We start from the raw sequence: 21,089 nt of genomic DNA, 5'->3' as shown, positions 1-21,089 counted from the left end.
AGGCTGACTATAACTAAGAGGCAACCAGATAACTCTCCAACACCACATTTTACAAACCTCTCTCCTCTGATCCTACCTCGGAATACCAAAAGAAATTACTCTGTCTCCTTAAAAGCCTCCTTACAGCTACTTGGGAACAAATCCACACAAACACCTTCTGACCCCCAACCCAGGATTTTTCTATCTGCTTCCCAAGATCCATAAACCTGGATGCCCCATCATCTCTGGTATTGGCACTCTCACTACTGGTCTATCCAGCTATGTAGACTCTCTCCTCAAACCCTACGCAACCAACAGCCCCAGCTATCTCCGAGACACTACTGACTTCCTAAGGAAACTACAAAATATCGATAACCTTCCCAATAACACCATCCTTGCCACCATGGATGTAGAAGCACTATACACCAACATCCCACATGAAGACTGATTACAAGCTATTAGAAACACTATCCCAGAGGACACCACTGCCAACCTGATAGCAGACCTATGTAACTTTGTTCTTGCCCACAATTATTTCCAGTTTGAGAACAACTTATACCTCCAGATCAGCAGCACACCCATGGGTACACGCATGGCCCCACAGTATGCTAATATCTTTATGGCTGACCTAGAACAACGTTTCCTCAACTCCTGTCCCCTTTCACCCCTTCTCTACTTACGCTACATCGATGACATCTTTATGATCTGGACACATGGCCAAGAAACACTGGAGACATTCCACAGAGATTTCAACAACCTGCACCCCACCATCAACCTCAGCCTGGACCATTCCACACGAGCGATCCATTTCTTGTACTGTGGTGTCCAGATCAACAATGGAAAATTAGACACCACCCTCTACAGAAAACCTACTGACTCATACAGTTACCTACATGCTTCCAGCTCCCATCCAGAACACACCACACGATCCATCATCTATAGCCAAGCCCTTCGGTACAACCGCATCTGCTCTAATCCCACAGACAGAGAGCAGAAACTTCATCTCTACCAAGCATTTATAAACCTCAACTACCCACTCGGAGAAATACAAAAGCAAAGTGAAAGAGCCAAACTAATGCCTAGAAACTATCAACTACAAGACAGACCCAAGAAAACCAATAGAACACCACTTTTCATCACCTACAGCTCCCAACTTAAACCTGTCCAACACATTATCAATCAATTACAGCCTATACTGGAACAGGACACTAAACTCCAAGAAGCTCTGGGAGACAGACCCATAGTCTGCTATAGACAACCACCTATCCTCAAGATGATTCTTACCAACAACCACAGGACATACCACACTAATACCAACCCTGGTACTTTCCCTTGCAACAAACCCCGTTGCCAGCTTTGTCCACATATTCACTCTGCTGACACTATTATTGGGCCTAACCAAGTGAGTTACAAGATCAAGAATACATATTCCTGCGCCTCCAGAAATATAATCTATGCTATCATGTGCCGGAAGTGGCCGTCTGCTATGTACATTGGACAAACGTCTCAGACACTTCGCCAAAGAATCAATGCCCACAAAACAGACATTAGACAGGATCACAAAGAAAAAACAGTTTCTTGCCATTTCAACCAGAAAGGACACTGTCTCAATGACCTAATCACATGCATCCTACTTCAGAAAACATTCAAATCTGAAATGGAAAGGGAATCCTCTGAACTGGCATTCATGCTAAAATTTGACACTCTCCGCAGGGGGCTGAACAAGGACCCCATTACAAAGATAGCTTCCCCAATTATCACCTCTAATACCATTAACTCAGACATCCCCCCTTCCCCACCTCTAATATCATTAAATCATAGGCATTTACCTTCCTCCCGCCTCCCCACATCCCCCCTCTGTTCTGTAATGTGATTTGTCCTTTTCATATGTGTTCATTTTTTTTAATTGTATCCTTTGGTATATATGGCTGTGACTATTTTCTTCCATTATTTGATCTGAGGAAGTGGGTCTGGCCTACGAAAGCTCATCATCTAATAAACCATCTTGTTAGTCTTTGAAGTGCTACATAGTCCTGTATTTTGTTTCAGCTACACCAGACTAACACGGCTACATTTCTATCACATTTGTGTGATGTCATTAACATGTTTATGAAATTTCACTCTATATTTACGTTAAATATATCACCAAAGATTATCAAATGAATGTATATCTTAGTAAGGTTCTGATGTTGGCGGAAGGTTCTCTTGAACTAGTTCATCAACTAGGAGTCAAAGGAAAACTAATTTTGAAAAGAAAAGGAATGTTGTCCTTTGAGTTTTCTGTGGGGATAGTGGGAAAAGATGAAAAGAAAGCAGGGATGGATGGAAAGGACAGGAACACTTTCCAAGTGTTAGGCCCTAGAAAAAATAGGCCTAGTGCAGTTATGCTAAAGCAAATGCAACAAAGGTTTCTGGGTAGTCCCTGGGTAGAACTGGAGATAGGTTCAAGCAGGGACGCACCCTACACGCTTGCTCAAGTTGGCAAAATGAGATAAGCAAGAAGCTGCATTTTTGTACCTGCTGTGATGAGGAACAGTTTGTTTTGAGAACTGATAAGGAGACTCCCTATTTCTGCTCTCCCCGTTTGTTCCAAACTCCCTGTTTATGTTCTCCTTTGGCCATAACGAACTGTCTCCTTATTGCCTAGTACCTGTCTTTTGGGCTGATAAGAAATTGCTGATGCATTATGAATTGCTTAAGGCCATGATGTATAGTTGGCCAGGTATGCATGGGTATTAGAGGTTTCTAACTAATAAAGGGGGGTTGGTTGCTTGGGCGAATAGTCTATGACGCGACGGAACTGTCTATATAAGCCTACCTGTAAATGAAATCGGGGCTGGTTCACTTTGGAGACGGGCCGCTCTCTATTGTAAGTGCGCACTATTCAATAAAGAGCTTGTGATTGGATCTTGCTGGTGTTGCCTGTCTCTTTGCGGTCAGACAACGAACAGAGGCCGTCTGGGTTCGAGTCCCCGACACAAGCAAGGTTTTTGTACTACAGTAATATGTTTTGGATAAGGGTGCCATTTTGAAGAATTTATTTAAAGTAAATATCTGAAGATCCAATTCTTTAAGGCAAAAGCTGAACATTCCCCTTGTGTATCTAGTTATGTAATGATTTCTTTAGAGATGTGATTTTATAATTTCCACCTAAAGTAATGGAAGATAGTTGTTTAAAATTTGGTTTAAGTCCTGTTCACAGTAATGCATAACTGCTCTTTTCAGCAGTGAGGGCTAGTCTATTACAGTTGAGTGGTTTGGTTATCCAGGTTCAAGTTCAACAGGAGACAACGGTTTTGCTCAGGGGCAGATATTAATTCTGTTTGTCTCTATGGTAGTGGTTGCTCTTCTAAGTTGTAGTGGGTTCAAGGCCCCTTGTCCCCTGCCCTCTTCCTCCAGGCAGCTCTAATTGTGCCCTGTGGGGGAGCAGCCAGCTCAGGAGAAGGGCCCTTCTGAAGGTCGGGGTGGGTGTACACAGGTCTGACAGCTGCCCAGGCTTTGCCTTGCAGGGGAACAGATGCACAGCAGGGGAGGAGCCCCTTTCTGCAAGCAGCAAACGCTGCTGTGGGAGCCTTTAGGAACGGCCCGCAGACGGCGGGAACGGGCAGCGCACTAAGACCCAAGGGAGACACAGTTCTCTTCCCGCCCGCCCATAGCCCCAGCCCCGCCCTAGAGTGGGCAGGGAGCTCCTCGCGCACACCCAGCGGTGCCGGCTTGCCACGCCAACCTAGCTTAGGCCCCGCCCCTCAACGCTTTACGTGCCTTCAGCTACTGGCTCAGGGTGAGGCAACGCTCCGCCTTTGATGGACATCCCGCGTCATCCTATAAGCGCAGAGGGCAGGGGAAGTAAAAGGCAGCGCTGACCAATCAGGACCCGGCACGGGGCTGCCTTCGTTTCTCTCAGGGAACACGATGTCCCGTCCCTTAAAGGGGCGGCTGGGGCGGAGCGGGGCCGGGGTGGGGCGGCGCGGCAGGGGCGAGTCGGAGTACGCCCTACGGCTGATCAGCGGCGGGGTGTGTGTGTGGGGTGGGGGCCCCTTTAAATGATGAGCGAGGGCCGCGCGCGACCATGCCATGGCGGTCGCTGGTGCTGGGCCTGCTGCTGCTGAGGCTGGGGCTGCACGCGCTGCTGTGGCTGGTGTCCGCGCTGGGGCCCGGCCTCGGCTTCCACCAGAGCTTCCCCTTCAGCCTCCCGCCGCGCGGGGCCCGCTCCCTGGCCCCCGGGCCGCCCTGGCTGCAGGCCGCCGCGGGGGAGCCGCGGCCCGCGGGCCGGGCGCACTGGGGCTGCCTGCGCCGGGGGAGCGGCGGCGGCGGCGGCGGGGGCCCGGCCGGCGGCGATGAGTACGAGCAGCGCTACAGCGGCGCCTTCCCCCCGCAGCTGCGGGCCCAGCTCCGCGACGCCGCCCGCGGCATGTTCGCCTTCGGCTACGACAACTACATGCGGCACGCCTTCCCGCAGGACGAGCTCAACCCCCTGCACTGCTGCGGCCGCGGCCCCGACCGCGCCGACCCGTGAGTGGCGGGGGGCGGGCGAAGCGGCCGGGCGGATTTGAAAGTGGGGGGCTGGGCTGCGTGGGGCAGAGGGGAAGTGTGTGTGTGGAGGGGGGGGGTTGGTGAGGGTAATTGGTAGGGTGGGGGTTTGGTGAGGGGACCGGGCGGGCTATAAGCAGGGGCTCGGGGAGGTAAGGGGGACAGGCGGGAGGCGGTTGGTGTATGTGTGGGGGGTTGTGGGGCTGGCAGAAGGGGTGGGTTGGAGAGAGGCCAGGGGGTGTTAAGAGAGGGTGAGCAAAGCGGAGGGCTGGGCATGAGGGGGCTGCCAGGGAGGAGGCTGGGTGGGGGTTGCTGGCAGGATAGGGGTTTGATGTGGGCTTTCAAGATGATGCCTGGGAGAGCGAAAAGAGGGGACTGGGTGGATGGGTGGGAGAAGGAGCTTTGGGGAGGGGAGAAGCCAGTCTAGAGGTATGTGTAAGGTGGGGGATCTGCTTGGTGAGATCTGCCCATGGATTCCTAGTTCATTTTCCTAAGTTAAGGGTGTGGCCCCATAGGGCCCAGTTGGGTCATGCATATTTTCTGCCCCAAAGCTACAGCACCCAAGGGATTCTGATCCCTCTGTGTAGTGCCATTTGCATTGAAGAATTGCAGTCCCTTTTCAACCTGTACCCAAGCATCACTTAACTCATGGACATGCAGTGACTCCAGAGTTAATTTCCTTTACTAAGGCTCCTTGCTCGATTTGGATCAGTTAGTAACAATAGAAGAGCATTGTCTATTCATCTGTGAATTTCTTCATATTCTAATCGCTACTCTAATATATGTGTTCCTGTTGTGGTATCTGTCTCTCCTAGTGCATACCTGTAGGTGAAGACGTGTACACTAGTACCTGCCAGCCTATGTAGTTTAACTAGAAGCCCCCAAAAAACTCCAGGAAGTGGTTAGTATTAGACCAGTCGAAGTCCAAGGCCACCCTCCCCTTTACACCTATCTGCAGGTTGTTCAGGAGGTGAGCGTTAAATATATCCTGTCTGTTTTAAAGTGTAGTTGTAATCAGATAATTGATTGTAGAAATTGAAGTGGGCAGTGCAGTGATGTGAAGTACCTAGCTCCTAAACTTTTGTAGGGAATTGTGTGACTTGCATTTGTTTTCAAGGGCATTGGGCATCTCAATCCCATTTTAATGCTTTTAAATTCTGGTATTGTACCTCTTACGATCCATGTGCTTGTCTTCCTGTAAGAAAATACCACAAATGTTACTGTAACTGCCAAATAGCAAACTAACTTTTTAAAAAATTTTTTATCTGGTCAAGATATGATATATGGTATTTCCTTTACTCAGTACCATGTGGCTTGTAATACTGGCAGTTGGAAAGATCCATGTGTTCTTCTAAAGAGAATAAATCCAGTAGGGAACTAGGGATGTTAAATTTAGATTATTTGGCTAATCAAATAGTTGATGGAGTTTGCATTGAGTATTCGATTAGTCGATAAGGGCACCTCCACCTTTGAGGTGAAAGTGCTGCAGGGAGCACTGGGCCAGTGGGGGGCTCAAGCAGTCCCCCACTGGCCCTGTGATCCCCGAGGCATTTCAAAGCAACAGTACCGAATGGATTCCAGGGTCAGCGAGTTAGTCCCTTTGAAGCACCCCCTCTTTACCTCCCAACTTGCTGCCTCTTTCTGATAGAGGCAGCAAGGATGGGGGGAAATGGGGAGCAACTACTTGACTAGTGTGTTAACCATCCAATAAGTATTTGCTCATCAGATAAAGTAGTCGACTAGTTGTTCACATCCCTAAAGGGAACTCAGTTTCATTGAATAAATGTGATCTAAATATCACACATCTGAACTCAACCCAGCTTTTATTCAACAGAAATAGCTCTTTCAAGGCAGAGGGAGGTTTCAGTCCTAGGCACTAATGCAGTACAAATGATAAATTATTATTATGCTTAGTGTCAGGTTTATGCTTTTTATTAAAATAATGTTAAAGAACAGTTATTCAATACAATAGAAAAAGACTTCTTGGATCAGAAATTGCCTGCTTCTGGTTTACATTACTTCTGGTATATCGTAAGGAGGGGACAATAGTGAGGCTTGTTTAGCTTGTTTTTAAGGCTAATGACATAGACTATAATTTCCTTCTTTTGATGTAGTTAAATTAATTTGCATATTAAGTCTGGATAAAGAATCCTCGATTGTTCTAAATCGAAATAGAATTATTATGGGATAGGTGTCTGTGATATCTGTAGATAACTGGTTTGGTTACTCTCACATGTATACTTGTAAGTGGGTCTGAAGTGAGGCAGTGTATTACCAGGAAGGATTATATAAAAAAAAGAAACTCTTCTCATCTAGATGTCTGTTTCCTTTTTGATATTGCATTTTAGTAGACTTGTGTGTTTAAACAAACATGAAGGTAAAAGCCACAGGAAGCACTTGGGTAAATGTATGTTATTTAGCAACGGTGTGTGTGTGTTTACAATTTGGAAGCAAAAAGCTTTTTTTGGCACAGTGAATCTGTACTTGATAATATACAGGGCTCGACAAATCAGTGAATCTACTTGCCTGTGGCGAGTAGATTTCAGCCGGTCTGGCGCATGTGCAGTGCGGGGCTGGTGAGTAGATTTTGCCGCAGTTTGTCAAGCCCTGATGATATGTATACAGATATTGTTAACTTATTGGTCTCTACTGCCCAGAGACATTTGTCCAACTTAAAAGAAATTGCAACAAAATTATTTATAAAGGTGGTCAACCTGTCATGTAAACTGCAGAGCAAAACATTCAATGTCCCTTCTCTACATATAATAACCAACCTTACACATCTGCAGGGCTCGACAGATCGCTATATCTACAGGCAGTCCCCGACTTATGTCGGATCCGCACTTACGAACGGGGCTTTCTTGCCCCGGAGCTCACAGGCAGCGATCCGCCACCTCGACCTCCGGGGCGAGAAAAGCTGCTCCCGGTGCCCCTGGTCTGCTGGAGACCAAGCCCCAGCCGCGGCGCGGTCCCGTGCCTCTGAGGCTTTGCCAGAGCAAAGCCTTAGAGGCGCGGCACCCCGCTGCCACTGCGGCTTTGCTTCCCGTGTCCCTGGTCTGCTGGGGGGGGGGGGGGGACGCAGCTAGTGTGCCCCCTCCCCCCCCCCCCCGCAGACCAGGCTTTTGTTGCCGGACCCTGGGGCAGAGCCGCTCTGGGCACTACTGGACCAACCCGGCAGCACCCGAGCTGCTCTGCCCCAGGCGTCCTGATTCAGCCGCTGCTGGTCAGTTTCAGCAGCCTGGGGCAGAGCAGCTGGGGTGCTGCTGGGTTGGTCCAGTAGCGCCAAGGAGCGGTGCTACTGGAGCAACCCAGCAGCACCCCAGCTGCTCTGCCTCAGGCGTCCCCAAGTCAGCCGCTGATCAGTTTCAGCAGCAGCTGACTTGGGGACGCTTGGGGTTCTTAAGTTGAATCTGTATGCAAGTCAGAACTGGCGGTCAGTTTCAGCAGCGGCTGAATCTGGACGCCAGTTCCGACTTACATACAAATTCAACTTAAGAACAAACCTACAGTCCCTATCTTGTACGTAACCCGGGGACTGCCTGTACGCGCCCGTGGCGTGTAGATTTTAGCCGGTTGCCCCATTCACTGGCACTGTGTGCATGCGCAGTGCCGGTCTGGCGCATGTGCGGTGTGGGGCTAGCAAGTAGATCTCGTGGCGGTTCATCGAGCCCTGCACATCTGCATGAAAGCTCTTTTGTGAAAGGATGGCAGAGTCACAGGCCGTCAATGGATAATCCATGAGAGCCGCTTCCAAAAATAAATTAAGAACAGAAACCTAGACCATTGCTTAGAATTGCCACTGACTTCTAGTTTTGAGAAATGAGAACAGGTTAAAAATTCTATCATCTTCAGAAGTAGTTATTTACTGTTGGCAGGCGAAAGCTAAAGCTGCCATTCTATAAAATTTAGTATAGAAGATTGAAGACTGCCTATGGTGACAGTCATATTAAGTTTATGGTGTTTGGTCCTGCCGTGAGGGCGGGGGACTGGCTTGTATGTCCTCTCAAGATTCCTTCCAGTTCCAGTATTCTATGATTCTATAAAACAGTGTTTCTCAAACTGTACTCCACGGAGCCCCAGGGCTCTGCGAGACATCTCCAGGGGCTCCGCAAGATTGACAAACTGGAAACCCTTCAAAAGCATAATTGAGAATCACCTCGAACTGATGCAATTAACACACACCGCTTAGCCTCCGCATACATTTTTAAGCATATGTAAAAGGACTCCGGAGCCCAAAAAGTTTGAGAACCACTGTTATAAAATAACAGTTCCAGTAAAGAAGTAACAACTGTGCCCATCTGACTTGTATATAGTACAGGCAGTCCCCGGGTTACGTACAAGATAGGGACTGTAGGTTTGTTCTTAAGTTGAATCTGTATGTAAGTCGGAACTGGCATCCAGATTCAGCCGCTGAATCTGGACACCAGTTCTGACTTACATACAGATTCAACTTAAGAACCCCAGGCGTCCCCAAGTCAGCTTCTGCTGAAACTGATCAGCAGCTGATTCCAGGAAGCCTGGGGCAGAGCAACTCTGCCTCGGGCTTCCTGTAGTCAGCCGCTGGTCAGTTTCAGCAGCGGCTAACTTGGGGACGCCTGGGGTAGAGCAGCTTGGGTGCTGCTGGGTTGGTCCAGAAGCGCGGCCGCTCCTCGGCGCTACTGGACCAACCCAGCAGCACCCTAGCTTCTCTGCCCCAGGCGTCCTGATTCAGCCACTGCTGAAACTGGTCAGCAGCGGCTGAATCAGGACTCCTGGGGCTGAGCAGCTGGGGTGCTGCCGGGTTGGTCCAGTAGAGCCAAGGAGCGGTGTTGCGGGACCAACCGGCAGCACCCCACCTGCTCTACCACAGGCCCCGGGCTTTGCTCCACATCTCCCTGGTCTGCCTGGGGGGGGCACTAGGTGCGTCCCCCCCCCCCAACAGACCAGTGAGACGCGGAGCAAAGCTGCGGAGGACCCGGGCCGGAACGCGGCGCTTCCAGATCAGCTGATCTGGAAGCGGCCGTGGGTCCGGCCCTGGGTCCTGCGCCGCTTTGCTCCCCGTCTCCCTGGTCTGCTGGCTCCCGCAGCAGACCAGGGGGACGGGGAGCAGCTTTTCTCGCCCCGGAGGAGGCGGGCGGCAGGACCAGGCGTCCCGCTGCTCGAGTCCTCCGGGGCGAGAAAATCCCCGTTCGTAACTGCGGATCCGACATAAGTCGGATCCGCGTAACTCGGGGACTACCTGTATATAGTTTCTGGTTCTGCTCATCATGTCTTCAATACTTCGTATGCACTAAGTATCTTTTTAGAAGTTAAGAAAATAATTCATAAAGCGTGTGTAAAAAGGAAAAAAGTCAGTTTTGTCTTTTAGTTCTTATTTATTTTAATATTCTCACCTGCCCTTCTACCTGGGTATCTCAAGCAAGTTAATTTTAATCTGTATAGCAGTTGAGTGAAATGTAACAAACTAATCCAGTTGGCCATATTTATTTTGGTAGAACAAATAATTCCCTGTAAAAGGGCTGCACGTTGACTATACTTATAGTATTAAAGTGACCTCTACATTTAGTTAATAGAGAAGAATGAAGTGAGACACTAGGCTTGAAAAGTAGCTTGTATGTCATGTCTTTCTGTAGCCCTTGGAGTGAGTGAGGGAGGAGGGTAAAGTTGAGTAAATACTGTTTTGTAGCCTGGAGAGCGCCTAGGCTACAGTAATGCAGCAAAGTGCCTTCTAATGTATTGGCTTGAGTCTTAATGAGGAGTAAAAACCTTTTGTCATTTGCTACAAACTGCACTTTTTTGTCAATCAAGGCAGGGCCATAGGGCACATCTCTGTCCCCATGGGAGTCAAAAGCAAACTCCCTAGCAGCAAAAGACTCTTATCTTCCCAGGGTAATGTGTTATATTCCTGGATATAATTAAATACTCATGGTAGGATTCAGATAGGCAGATTCTCCTTGGACTAGTTTTAGTACTGTGATTGTAAACGGATAGTTCTGTCATGTAACACTTAATTGTATTTGTTTCAGCTCAAATCTGAATATCAATGATGTCTTGGGAAACTACTCTCTAACCTTGATTGATGCACTGGATACCCTAGCGGTGAGTTCTCAAAACACAAAAATACAAATCTTCAGATTCGTAGCAGAAGGTACAAATCCACAAGTTGCAGTGGCTTAAATATTTTCAGACAGTGCAAGCCCAAGAGGAAATGGTTGGTGACGAGTTGGGGTTTTTTTGTGAGGGAGGAAGTTAAGTGGCAGGGGAAGGGAAGGAAAATTTAAGAGGCTAGCATGCTAATGGGAAAAGGCTAAGGAGGTAAAACAGAATCTTTAAGCTCTTATCCAGGACTCAGTTGTTCAATTTTTTTTTCAAGGCAACAATTCTGTAAAGCATTCTTGAGTAGTTCAGACACCGTACATATGTTAAATGGACAAAACTCTAGAATTTTTGAAATGGAAGTTCTTTGAATCAACACAAGTAAGTAAAAATCACCCGAAGGGAAGTTCAAAAGGACAGTGTAGCAGATTGATAAGAACAAACTGAATTTTACAAATTAAGTTAAATTCATTTTAGTGTGTCTGGGTAGTATTGTCAGTGATGAGTCTCTTAGCTAATTAAAACCTGATGGCAGTGTCTTAACTGGAGAGAGAGGAATTGTCTGAAAGACAAGTGAATTTAGTAGGGGGCTTGTTAGGAGTGGAACATTCAACATGCTCTTGGAATATATGGTTCTGTTCCTGGCTTGCGTTCTTTGCTATCCCAACGTCCTAATCCTTGTGGCTACAATAAGTTTGAATGCATTTTTTAAAAGTTGTCTTTCATTGGTCCTGTATCAGGCCTAGTTAATACAGTTCAAATGTATTAAGAGCCGGGTGTGGAAGAAACCCAGCTCCTTAAATTGCATAGTCACAGTGGGAGGTAGCTCCTGGACGCGGTGCCAACTGGGACTGAGCCAGGTCCAGCAGCTCCTGTCTGCAGGGGGGTCTGAGTTCCCCGCTGGGATGCTCCACAGACAGGGGCTGCTGCCGGAGCAGCTTCCTGTGACTCCCCCCTGCACTGCTGTCTCTGATAGAGGCAGCAGCACGGGCGGTGGGGAGGGGAGGGGGCAAGTGGCACCATGGAGATTTTGCTGGGGGGAACCAGCTTTTAAGCCAGCTCCCCCCAGCACTGGCTACTGCTCCCCCCCTCTTGCTGTCTCTGATGTAGAGGCAATAAGGCTGGGGAATGCAAGTAGTTGACTTGATTACCCTATAAGCCTAGGCCTATAGGGTAGTCAATTAATCCAGTGTTTCTCAATCAGTGGTATGAGTATCTTTAGCAGCATTGGAGTATCCTTAGCAGTATTTGAGAGAAGTCTGGGGGGGTATGTCAACATAACTGAAATTTGGAGAAAACTTAATTTTTGTTTTAAGTTTAACTGCTTTATTATTTTTGTGCTTTTTACACCCAAACATTTCATTGCCCACCCGGCTATGATGAAATTGTTTAAATAAACGTGTTGCAATGGTAGACATTTTTTGTGTTGGAAAACTGTAGGTACTTTTTTAAAGGGATACTTTATAAAAAAAAAGGTTGAGAAACACTGGACTAATCGACTACTCTTTTATATCCGTAACGTAGATGTGCCCTAATTTAATATCTGCTTCAGTATAACAAACATACCTATTTCTCTCTTCTTCCTTCACTTTAATATGAGACCTGATTGTGTTCTGTGTACCTTTTTGTACAGCAGGCTACACTTTTTACCTGTTAGACTTTTTTCTCTTAACCAAAATTTTATACTTACTTTTCTGAAGTGAAGAGTTTTCAAACTGTATGAAGTCTTGAGTGGCACACCATTTGAAAACGTGTGGAATACAGAAAAAAAATGCTTTTCCTATATGATGCAACTTTAAACATGTTTTCCATAATCTCATTTTTTGCATTGCAAGAGAAGATTTTTTTTTAACTTGGCGCTTTTGAATGCAGTAATGTAACTACCATCTGTCCCTAGCTGTCATGTGGACAGTGTCTTTAGTAAATGAATTCTGCAGTTGTGTGCTTTTTCTTTCATATACCATATTTCCTGAAAGATCACAGCGTGTGGGTTCTCCTCTCCCCTTCCCCCCAAAGTAAAGCACGTATCACTAAAATGGGCATACATTTCTGTGGTGAAAAGCTGCAGTTGTGTGATGGAACACAATAATGGTTTATAGAGCTTGAAGCAGGAAGTGAGGGTGAAAAATGGGGAAGACTTTAGAATGCACGTACCCAAGCTTAAATGTGGCTTTAAAAATGAATGTTGATATTTCTGATCTTGGTTTTAAGAGTCACATTATATGCTGTCTTTAATGATCACAGGGCTGATTGTATTTTTTAATTTCTGAAGGATATCATCTCCAGCGGTATACTGCTGTTCAGAATAGGGATGTCAATGTGTTGTCCACTACACGATTAACTGATAAGCCTCGGCTTGTTGGTTAATCTTGTCGACTACATATATTCCATTCCCCCCTTGTGGTGTCTATATCAGGGCCTCAAGAAGGGGGGAGCTGGCTTAAAAGCCAGTTCCACCCAGCATGGTCTCCGTGGTGTTGCCTGCCATCCTCTGCGCTGCTGCTTCTATTACAGGCAGCATTGCAGTGAGTGGAGGGGAGGTTGCCTCATGGACAGGGGCTGCAGCCAGTCCTGCCTCTGTCAGCTGCCTCAGACAGATTGCTTTGCATCAACATCTCTCGGACATAGGGATCTGTGTCCATGGGGAGCTTGGACCCCGTCCCGTGGACAGGGCTGACGTGGCTCCCTGGGAGTGGCTGGAGCACACTGAATACCGGTCCCATCCCTGGGGACTATAGAAGAGTCAAGTAACTGATAGGCTTTAGTGCAGACACTTGTCTATTCAATTAACCAATATCTAACATCCCTTGTTCAGAGCCACATGAGAACATTGGTCATTCTAATGTACTAAGCCATACTGGGTCAGACTGAAGGCCCACCGAGCCCAGTATCCTGTTAGCTGACAGTGGCCAATACCAGATGCCCCAGAGGGAGGGAACACAACAGGTAATCCTCACGTGATCCCTCTCCTGTCACTCTTTTCCAGACCAACAGAGGCTAAGGACACCATTTCTACCATCTTGGCTAATAGATTCATTGAGGTTAGGTCCATCAATGGCTATCTAGCTCTTCTTTTGAACACTGTTAAGGTGTTAGTCTTCACAACATCCTCTGGCAAGGAGTTCCACAGGTTGACTGCTCTGAGTGAAGAAAAACTTCCTTTTGTTTTAAACCTGCTAATGATAGTAATGATAAAAGATCCATTCTGAATATCCACTGCTGTTTCCTGTCGTTCTTTTAGGCCGTGTGTACCTATTTGAAGTCTTCCACCAAAGTACTAAACCTGCTTTACTTTATATCCTTATTCACAAGACTCAGCTTTCTTTTGTGATTCAAACTTTTTCCATTACAGGGTTCTTGCAGAGACCTCCTCAGTGCACAGCTGCAAGACAGACTCCCCTTGCAGTAGCAGCATTCATTCTGAATACTTACCTCATTCTGAGCGCTCATTCTGAATGCTACCGTCCTTACAATTCACTTGTTCTGCTCCCCTGTGCGATTTGTATACAGTAACAACTATTTTGTAGTCCATAGGTGTGAGACTGGCAGCCAGTGTGCTCCAGCTCCACTCTGTGGTGTGCCAGGCTGGAGCCTGTCTGCGACGAGAGCCAGTTTAAAAACCAGCTCCCTTCAAGGACTGACCGGCTGCCCGTCGCCCCGCCCTGCTGCCTCTGACACTGGCAGTAGCACAGGGTGGCAGCAGCCCCTGTCCAGGGTTGGGACTGAGCTCCCAGACTCCGTGTGAGTCAGGACTGAGTCAGGCTGCCAGCCTTTCTCGTCCTAATACACTTTAAATGCAGAGCTGCTGTAGGGGTAGGTCCCAGATTCAGCATGAGCCAGGACTGAGCTGGGCTGCTGGCCAGCCTGCTAAAAAACGTTACCTGCTGAGAATGCGTGTAGCCTGTAGCATTAACCTATAGGATTTTTGCTTATTGATTAATCGACTACACTATTACATCCCTAGCCTGAACAGAACTTATGATAGTCCTTCCTTGATTTTGTAGTTTTCCTTGAATTCTGAGCTTCTAAAGGAAATCTGCTTGCTTCTGTTGCCCTCTACATGGAAAAAAATTTCTCTTAACTTCCTGCCGCTAATGTTACTAAATCAAGAAATATAACATCTGCTTACAGGTGCAGTTGGCATAGGCCTTATTAGCATTGGGTAGTTAAGTCAGTTGTTTCTTTGTTTCCCCCTTGTCTCCTGTAAGCTGTAAGGAATGCATGATGGATCTTTAAAAACAAAACAAGGCACATGGGTATCAACAAATAATGTAATTGAACATAACAGTAAAGTTAGTGACAGGAAAGAAAGGGCTAATTATTGATTATTGGATATTTTTATTTGTCTTGTGTCAGTAAGATTACTGAAAATGCTATTTTGATTGAGGCAGACGAATAAAGTGAATTAAATAGGGCACAAATGCATTGTAGCTGTTCTAGCTGCTTTTTTGTACTTCCAGCACTACAACCGCTTTTGTGAAGTACTCCTACCCTGTGTGCTGGGATAAGTTTTGAAAAGGTGCTGTATAGGAGGAAAAAGGACAAGTTAGTATTTATAAATAGAAACACTGACTCTGAATATAAAAGGCACAACTCTGTCCAGATCACACATTTCTGAGTTAAAATAAAACTGCATTAATTCTTTTTTTTCTTCTGTGCAGTCACCTGACAGACTTCTCCATGTTCTTTAATACTTGTCTTTGATTTTTAAAGATAATGGGAAATTCTTCAGAGTTCCAGAAAGCAGTGAAGTTAGTGATTGACACAGTCTCATTTGACAAAGATTCTACAGTCCAAGTCTTTGAGGCAACAATAAGGTATGTATTCACAACAATCTGATGAAATAACCTGAGGTTTTACATAGGTGGGAAGACAAGGAAAGGCTTCTTTGCTCAATAAGAAATGTACTCGTCCCGAAAATTTCATTGCTTCTTAATTGTTCACTAGGCATCATTTAGATTCAGAGTGACTGGAAAGTGTACTTATTGAACTAGCTTTCAAGTGACACTATTGGTTTTTTTTTTTGTGAAGTGTCAGTGTTAAAGCAAAAGGTATGCGTGCTGTGGTGATCACTTAAAGTAGTCTTAATAATAAGAATAGTTAAAAGAAACTCTGCATGCTGCTTGCTCAGTCATTTCAAAGTACAAGACAGTATTTTGAGAGAGGAACAGTTTTTTTGAGAGTTTATTCAGTTTACTGATATAAAATATGTTGTTGCAGTCCCTAAAAAGGAGCTCCTATCAGTATGTGTAGTCAGGCTTGCTATAACACATCAAAATAACATTCCAGTATAACTGAAGTTTTGCCATGCCATGCACTGGAATCTATGATCTGCAAATCTTGCTAAATGCAGAGGAAAAACGGTTTTCCCTACATAATTCCTTCTCCTAGACACTTGACAAACATGTGCTTTGTAGGATGTCTTAATTATGATCTGATTGAGCCTAGGGATGTTAAATATTGGTTAATTGAATAGTCGATTAACCTCATGAATTCTTATTTGTTAGTCGACTGTTCTGTAGTCCTGGGGGCAGGGCTGACAGCTAGTGTACTCCGGCCTCACTCCCGAGAAGCACCCTGCCACTCCACGCCACTGCTACTGTTTCAGAGACAGAAGCACGGGGTGCCAGGTGGGAGCTGGTCTGCGAGGGGAACCAGTTTAAAACCCAGCTCCCCTTGTGGACCTTTGTTGTTGCCCTGTGCTGTTTCAGTCCCTGTCTAGGGGGTGGTCTGAGCTCCTGGATCTGGTGCAAGCCAGAACTCTGCTGGGCTGCTGGCCAGTCTGCTAAAAAATTTACTGGCAAGTGGCGGAGGGGAAGGGAAAGCGTGTAGTCTATAGCATTAGCCTATAAGCTTTTGTTTATTGGTTAAGCAACTACAGTATTACATCCCTAATTCAGCCTAGCTGAGACCAACAGGTTGATAATGACAACTATCATATCAAAATCCTTTTAATTCTGGTTTTGCGTATAACTTGTTTCAGCAAAAGTAGTCTCCTAAGAGTTGGGATATTTTTATCATCATTTATAGTTCAGATATAAATTCATATTATCGTCGAGTTAATTAACATTGAGGGAAGCTAAATTCTACGCTACCCTGTTTTAAAATAGCCTTTTTAAAAACTTGTTCATGTAGTTCATACTGTGTTTTGTTATTGCAGACTCGAGGTGGAGCTGTACTAGTACAAGAGCAAAAGTTCTAGGGACATGAATGTGTAACCATGTACACAGTTAACCAATGAGCCCAGGGCATGGGTAAAACTTCATGGTTACATGTAGGCTACTTTTATGTGTGGCGAGCCAGCTTAAAAGCTGGCTATCTGTGTGTACTGACTTCTAGGAAGCTACCTGCCCCCCCTGCACTGCTCTCTTGGGGAGTGGGCCAGAGCCATATGTGGGGGGGAGCCCACTTGAAAGCCAGTTCCCTGTGCATACTGGCTCTCACATGTTCTCTCCCCTTCCTCTTCCCACCACACCCCAATGTTGCTGCCTCTGTTAATTAAGGAAACACATTTTAATATCCCTAGTCCCTACCCACTCAGATTCTGAGGGATGGAGTTAGAGGATTTTTTCCAAGAGTGCAAGCTCTGCATTCATTGTGCTTGGTCTGTGAATCTCAAATGAGTACCTGCAGCCCGGGACTGAAGTTATTCCTTTGACCTTCTGCACAGTATACTTTGACTTTAATGTTTCAGGGTAAGGATTTTAAGAGGCAGGTAATTGGATAACCGTGTAGTCATTACACTTTGTATCAACTATACCATTAGTCAGTAAGGTAAGACGCTCGGAAGCTCTAGCTGTGTGTGCAGGCAGCTCGGCTTCTACTACATATAAACTGCTGAGCTGCACTGCAGGTAGCTCTTGGGACCTCCGGTGGACAGGGGCTGCTGCGGGAGTAGCCTCTGTTCACAGAGGCCTGGGCTGGCTATGAACAGTCTCTGCTCCGGCAGCAGATCCTGTCGGCAGCAAACAAAGTCTGCTGCTGGAGCAGCTTCCCAATACTCCCTATGCTGCTGCCTTGGGCAAGCAGCATTGTGGAGATGGTGCTGGGGGGACCCAGCTTCTAAGCTGGCTCCCCCCAGCTCCTGCTCCCTCCCTCCCTCCCCCCACTGCCTCTGATGTAGAGGCAACAAAGGTGGGGGTGGGAAATACAAGTAGTTGACTCAACTACCCAATAAGCCTGGGCTTATCGAGTAGTCTGCTAATAAACTACTCTTTTACATCCATAGTTCAGGGTCAAATATCTTTTCTGGGATGTGCAGCTGGATTGTATATATGTGAGAGGATACCAGCTTCTTTTCCCAACTTGTTACACCTTTGCAGTGGGGTACCTTCTCTCTGAATCAGTCCTCTTTAGTAATCCTTCACACTCGGACAGAGGCTCCCTTTTGAAGATTTGTGTGCTAAAATTTGTATAAAAGTTTTCCCAGTTTAAATGGGTATGTATAGTAAAATTAAGGAAAAAATCACTTATTGTGAATGGAAATGTTGAGAATTGGATCCAGTCTTATCTGGGTTTTTTTGAATTAGTTAACTATGGCATGACCTGACCTTCAGGGGAAAAACATTTTCTTTGAAAATAGGTATTGGCCACACTGTATGAGGCAGGATATTGGTGTTCACATTGCAAATTCTGTGGATTTGATTTAAGGCTCTGCAATCTTTCTTCAATAGGGTTTTAGGAAGTCTGCTTTCTGCACACATAATAATTACAGATACCAAACAACCCTTTGGTGACATGGCCATTAAAGATTATGATGATGAACTCTTACATATGGCTCGTGACCTGGCAGTAAGGCTGCTACCTGCTTTTGAGAACACCAAAACTGGAATTCCCTATCCTCGGGTAGGTGATAACCTGATATAGCAATATAGACTAACTTCCTTTTGCTTGTCTTTGTAAGAAAATGCAAGTTCTACTTTTATAGTAGTGAAACTTTGGTTTGTCTAAAAGGTACAAATGTTGGCATTAAAAGTGACTTACTACATTTTCTGGTACTATGCAGATTTGTTTTGAGTCCACTTTTCTACTCTGTGGATGGCAGAATAAAGATGAAAAACTAACATTCTCTGATTTGTTTAGATAATGTAGAACAGGTAATTATTCTCCTTTTCTCTAGCCAAACTGTACAGATTTATTTCTATCTCATCCTCATTATTCAAGGCCCTATGTGTTGACTTCAAGTAATGTATACATTCAGCATTTTTAAGTTATTGATAAAGCCAGAAGATCCCATCTAAAGCTATTAACTCTTAGAATGCAGGGAGGAATGTGTGTAGAGCTGCTTTTAGTGGCATCCAGAATGGAAGCATGGAAACGAAATGAATTGAAATTATGTATTGTATCAGCACTTTAAAGTGAGAAGTAATCCATGTTAGTTGTCTTACTACCGATATATAAAAAAGTAAATGACTATATGATTGACTTGAATGAATTTAGCTGAGTTAGAAAAATATACTCCCCCTGTAGTGATTTAGAAAGCCTTATAAGTTGAAAGTGCCATCAACATCTACAGAATCCAGGCTTTTGTTGAAAATGTTTCTAGTCTTTAGTGTTGCAAAGAAAACATTCCAACAGTGAATAGTGTAAATGGATGCAGTCTCTTTTTCCTGAGTCTACAGATGGACAGCTCCAGGACTTCCACAATTGTTCAGAACTTTGCTAAGGAACGAACAGAGGAAAAAACATTTTCTGTCTGTTAAAACTTTGTTTTCACCAACTATATAACTGTTCAAAACTTTCTGAATAGTAGTATTGTTAAAATCCTGGAGCAAAGGAAGAATTATTAATTCCTTTTTTCTAATGAGATGTGTTGTCAGTTTTTCCTGTCTTTGTATTTGGTGGAAAGTCCAGTGCATCCATATAGCTGTGCTCAGGAGCTTCCCCAGAGGAAAAACTGAAAAGTGACAGTAAGGAAAGGAAAAAGGTGGTGGAGACTTAAGTGGTGTCTCCTCTACTATCATGGCAATCAGGAAATGAGAGAGTTGGGGTAAACACTAGGGATGTGAATGGTTAACTGGTTAGCCTCACCCTAAACTGGTGAGGCTTTCTGGTTCCTTTTAACCAGTGGTGGCTGGAGCAGTTCCCCGCCTGCTGTGGGCATGGAGTCACTCCAGCCTTGCACTGTGGGTGGGGCCCCTTATCTGCCCCCTCTGCCCCCCAAAATCACTTAACCTCTTAAACATTACGTTTAACTGATAAACCAGTTGAATGGGATTTTGCAGCCCTAGTAAGTTCTGAAGACAACACAGGTAAATTTATCTTGTGATAGATATGAAGAGAAGAAGGATGAAGCCAAGGAAGGAAAATGAGTAGGACATGAAAAAGAGGTGTGTGGGGACTATTAAAATAACTTATTGCCAGTTAAGTTCCTATTCAGTAAGATTGATTTAATGGTGCATGAACAGTTTTTTCTTTAGACTTTTTAACTGTGTGCACACAGTATAGCAGCTCAGTTGTCTCTCCCTGGCTGTTGAACTTAATCCTTGGTCTTGGAGGTATCAGATCTTTCATGGCCTAGAATTTAGTACTTGTGAGCAGTGCTGTACTAACTCTTTGCAGAATGAATGCACTAGGCTATATAGTGGGTCTGATGGGGGTACACCTGGACTTTGGCTAACTGATGGGGTTTCTTTTTCTGGAGAGAATCCTTATAGGGCAGAAATGGCAATCCCCTCTTGATGACCATTTATTTGTTGGCTTGGTTAGGCAGCTAACATTGCGTGCCAGTTCTGATGGCCTCTTGTAGTTGCTTCAGGTGTAAATTATCTCTGCCATTTAATTTTCTTATTCAAGTGTGAATGCGGAATTCCTTTAAATACACAGAATTGAGATTCCACTAAACAGTTTGTTGAATGAGACGCTATCTTTGCAATAAAGTAGTAATAGGCTTGTATGTAAATACAGGCAGTCCCCGACTTACGCGGATCCAACTTATGTCGGATCCGCAGTTACGAATGGGGCTCCCCCGGAGGACACGGACTGCGGGACCTCGCGGTCCTGCCGCCAGTGTACTCAGGGGCTTTCTCCGCGTCTCCCTGGTCTGCAGACCAGGAAGACGCGGAGCAAAGCCGGGGGGGCGGGGGGCAGCCCAGGTGCGCCTGGGCTGCTCCGCTGCCAGCTTCCCCGAGGCTTTGCAAAGCCGTGGGGGGGGGGGGGGGGGGGGGCGGGGCAGCGAGGCAGCCCAGACGTGCCTGGGCTGCTCCGCTGCCGGCTTCCCCGAGGCTTTGCAAAGCCGCGGGGGCTCGGGCAGCGAGGCTTTGCAAAGCCTCGGGGAAGCCGGCAGTGGAGCAGCCCAGGTGCGCCTGGGCTGCCTCGCTGCCCGAGCCCACCCCCGCGGCTTTGCAGAGCAGGGAGACTGGGAGCAAAGCTGCGGAGGACCCAGGTGGCGGGACCGCGGTGCGTCTCGGTCCGCCGCCCGCGTCTTCCTGGTCTGCTAGGGTGGGGGGGGGGGGCGCAGGTAGTACACCCCCCCTCCCACAGGAGACTAGGCTTTTCTCCAGACG

The 21,089-nt window shown here is 46.2% G+C and overlaps 1 protein-coding gene and 1 pseudogene across 1 annotated transcript in view; both read left to right on the top strand.

Moving 5' to 3' along the window:
- Positions 1-2,886, top strand: LOC149523814 (uncharacterized; annotated as a pseudogene).
- Positions 2,887-3,902: 1,016 nt separating this feature from the next.
- Positions 3,903-21,089, top strand: part of EDEM1 (ER degradation enhancing alpha-mannosidase like protein 1) — a 30,859-nt gene continuing 13,672 nt past the window's right edge. The window contains exons 1-4 of the mRNA XM_075938704.2: positions 3,903-4,491; positions 10,515-10,587; positions 15,298-15,401; positions 18,258-18,429. Coding sequence (XP_075794819.2) covers positions 4,049-4,491; positions 10,515-10,587; positions 15,298-15,401; positions 18,258-18,429 — 792 coding nt within the window. The 5' untranslated portion in view covers positions 3,903-4,048. The remainder of the gene's footprint in view (positions 4,492-10,514; positions 10,588-15,297; positions 15,402-18,257; positions 18,430-21,089) is intronic.

Source organism: Pelodiscus sinensis, chromosome 11 (assembly GCF_052426305.1).
Source record: "Pelodiscus sinensis isolate ZL-2025 chromosome 11, ASM5242630v1, whole genome shotgun sequence".
Taxonomy (NCBI): Eukaryota; Metazoa; Chordata; order Testudines; family Trionychidae; genus Pelodiscus; species Pelodiscus sinensis.
The sequence above is the reverse complement of the archived record's forward strand: the minus strand, read 5'-3'. Positions and strand labels throughout refer to the sequence as shown.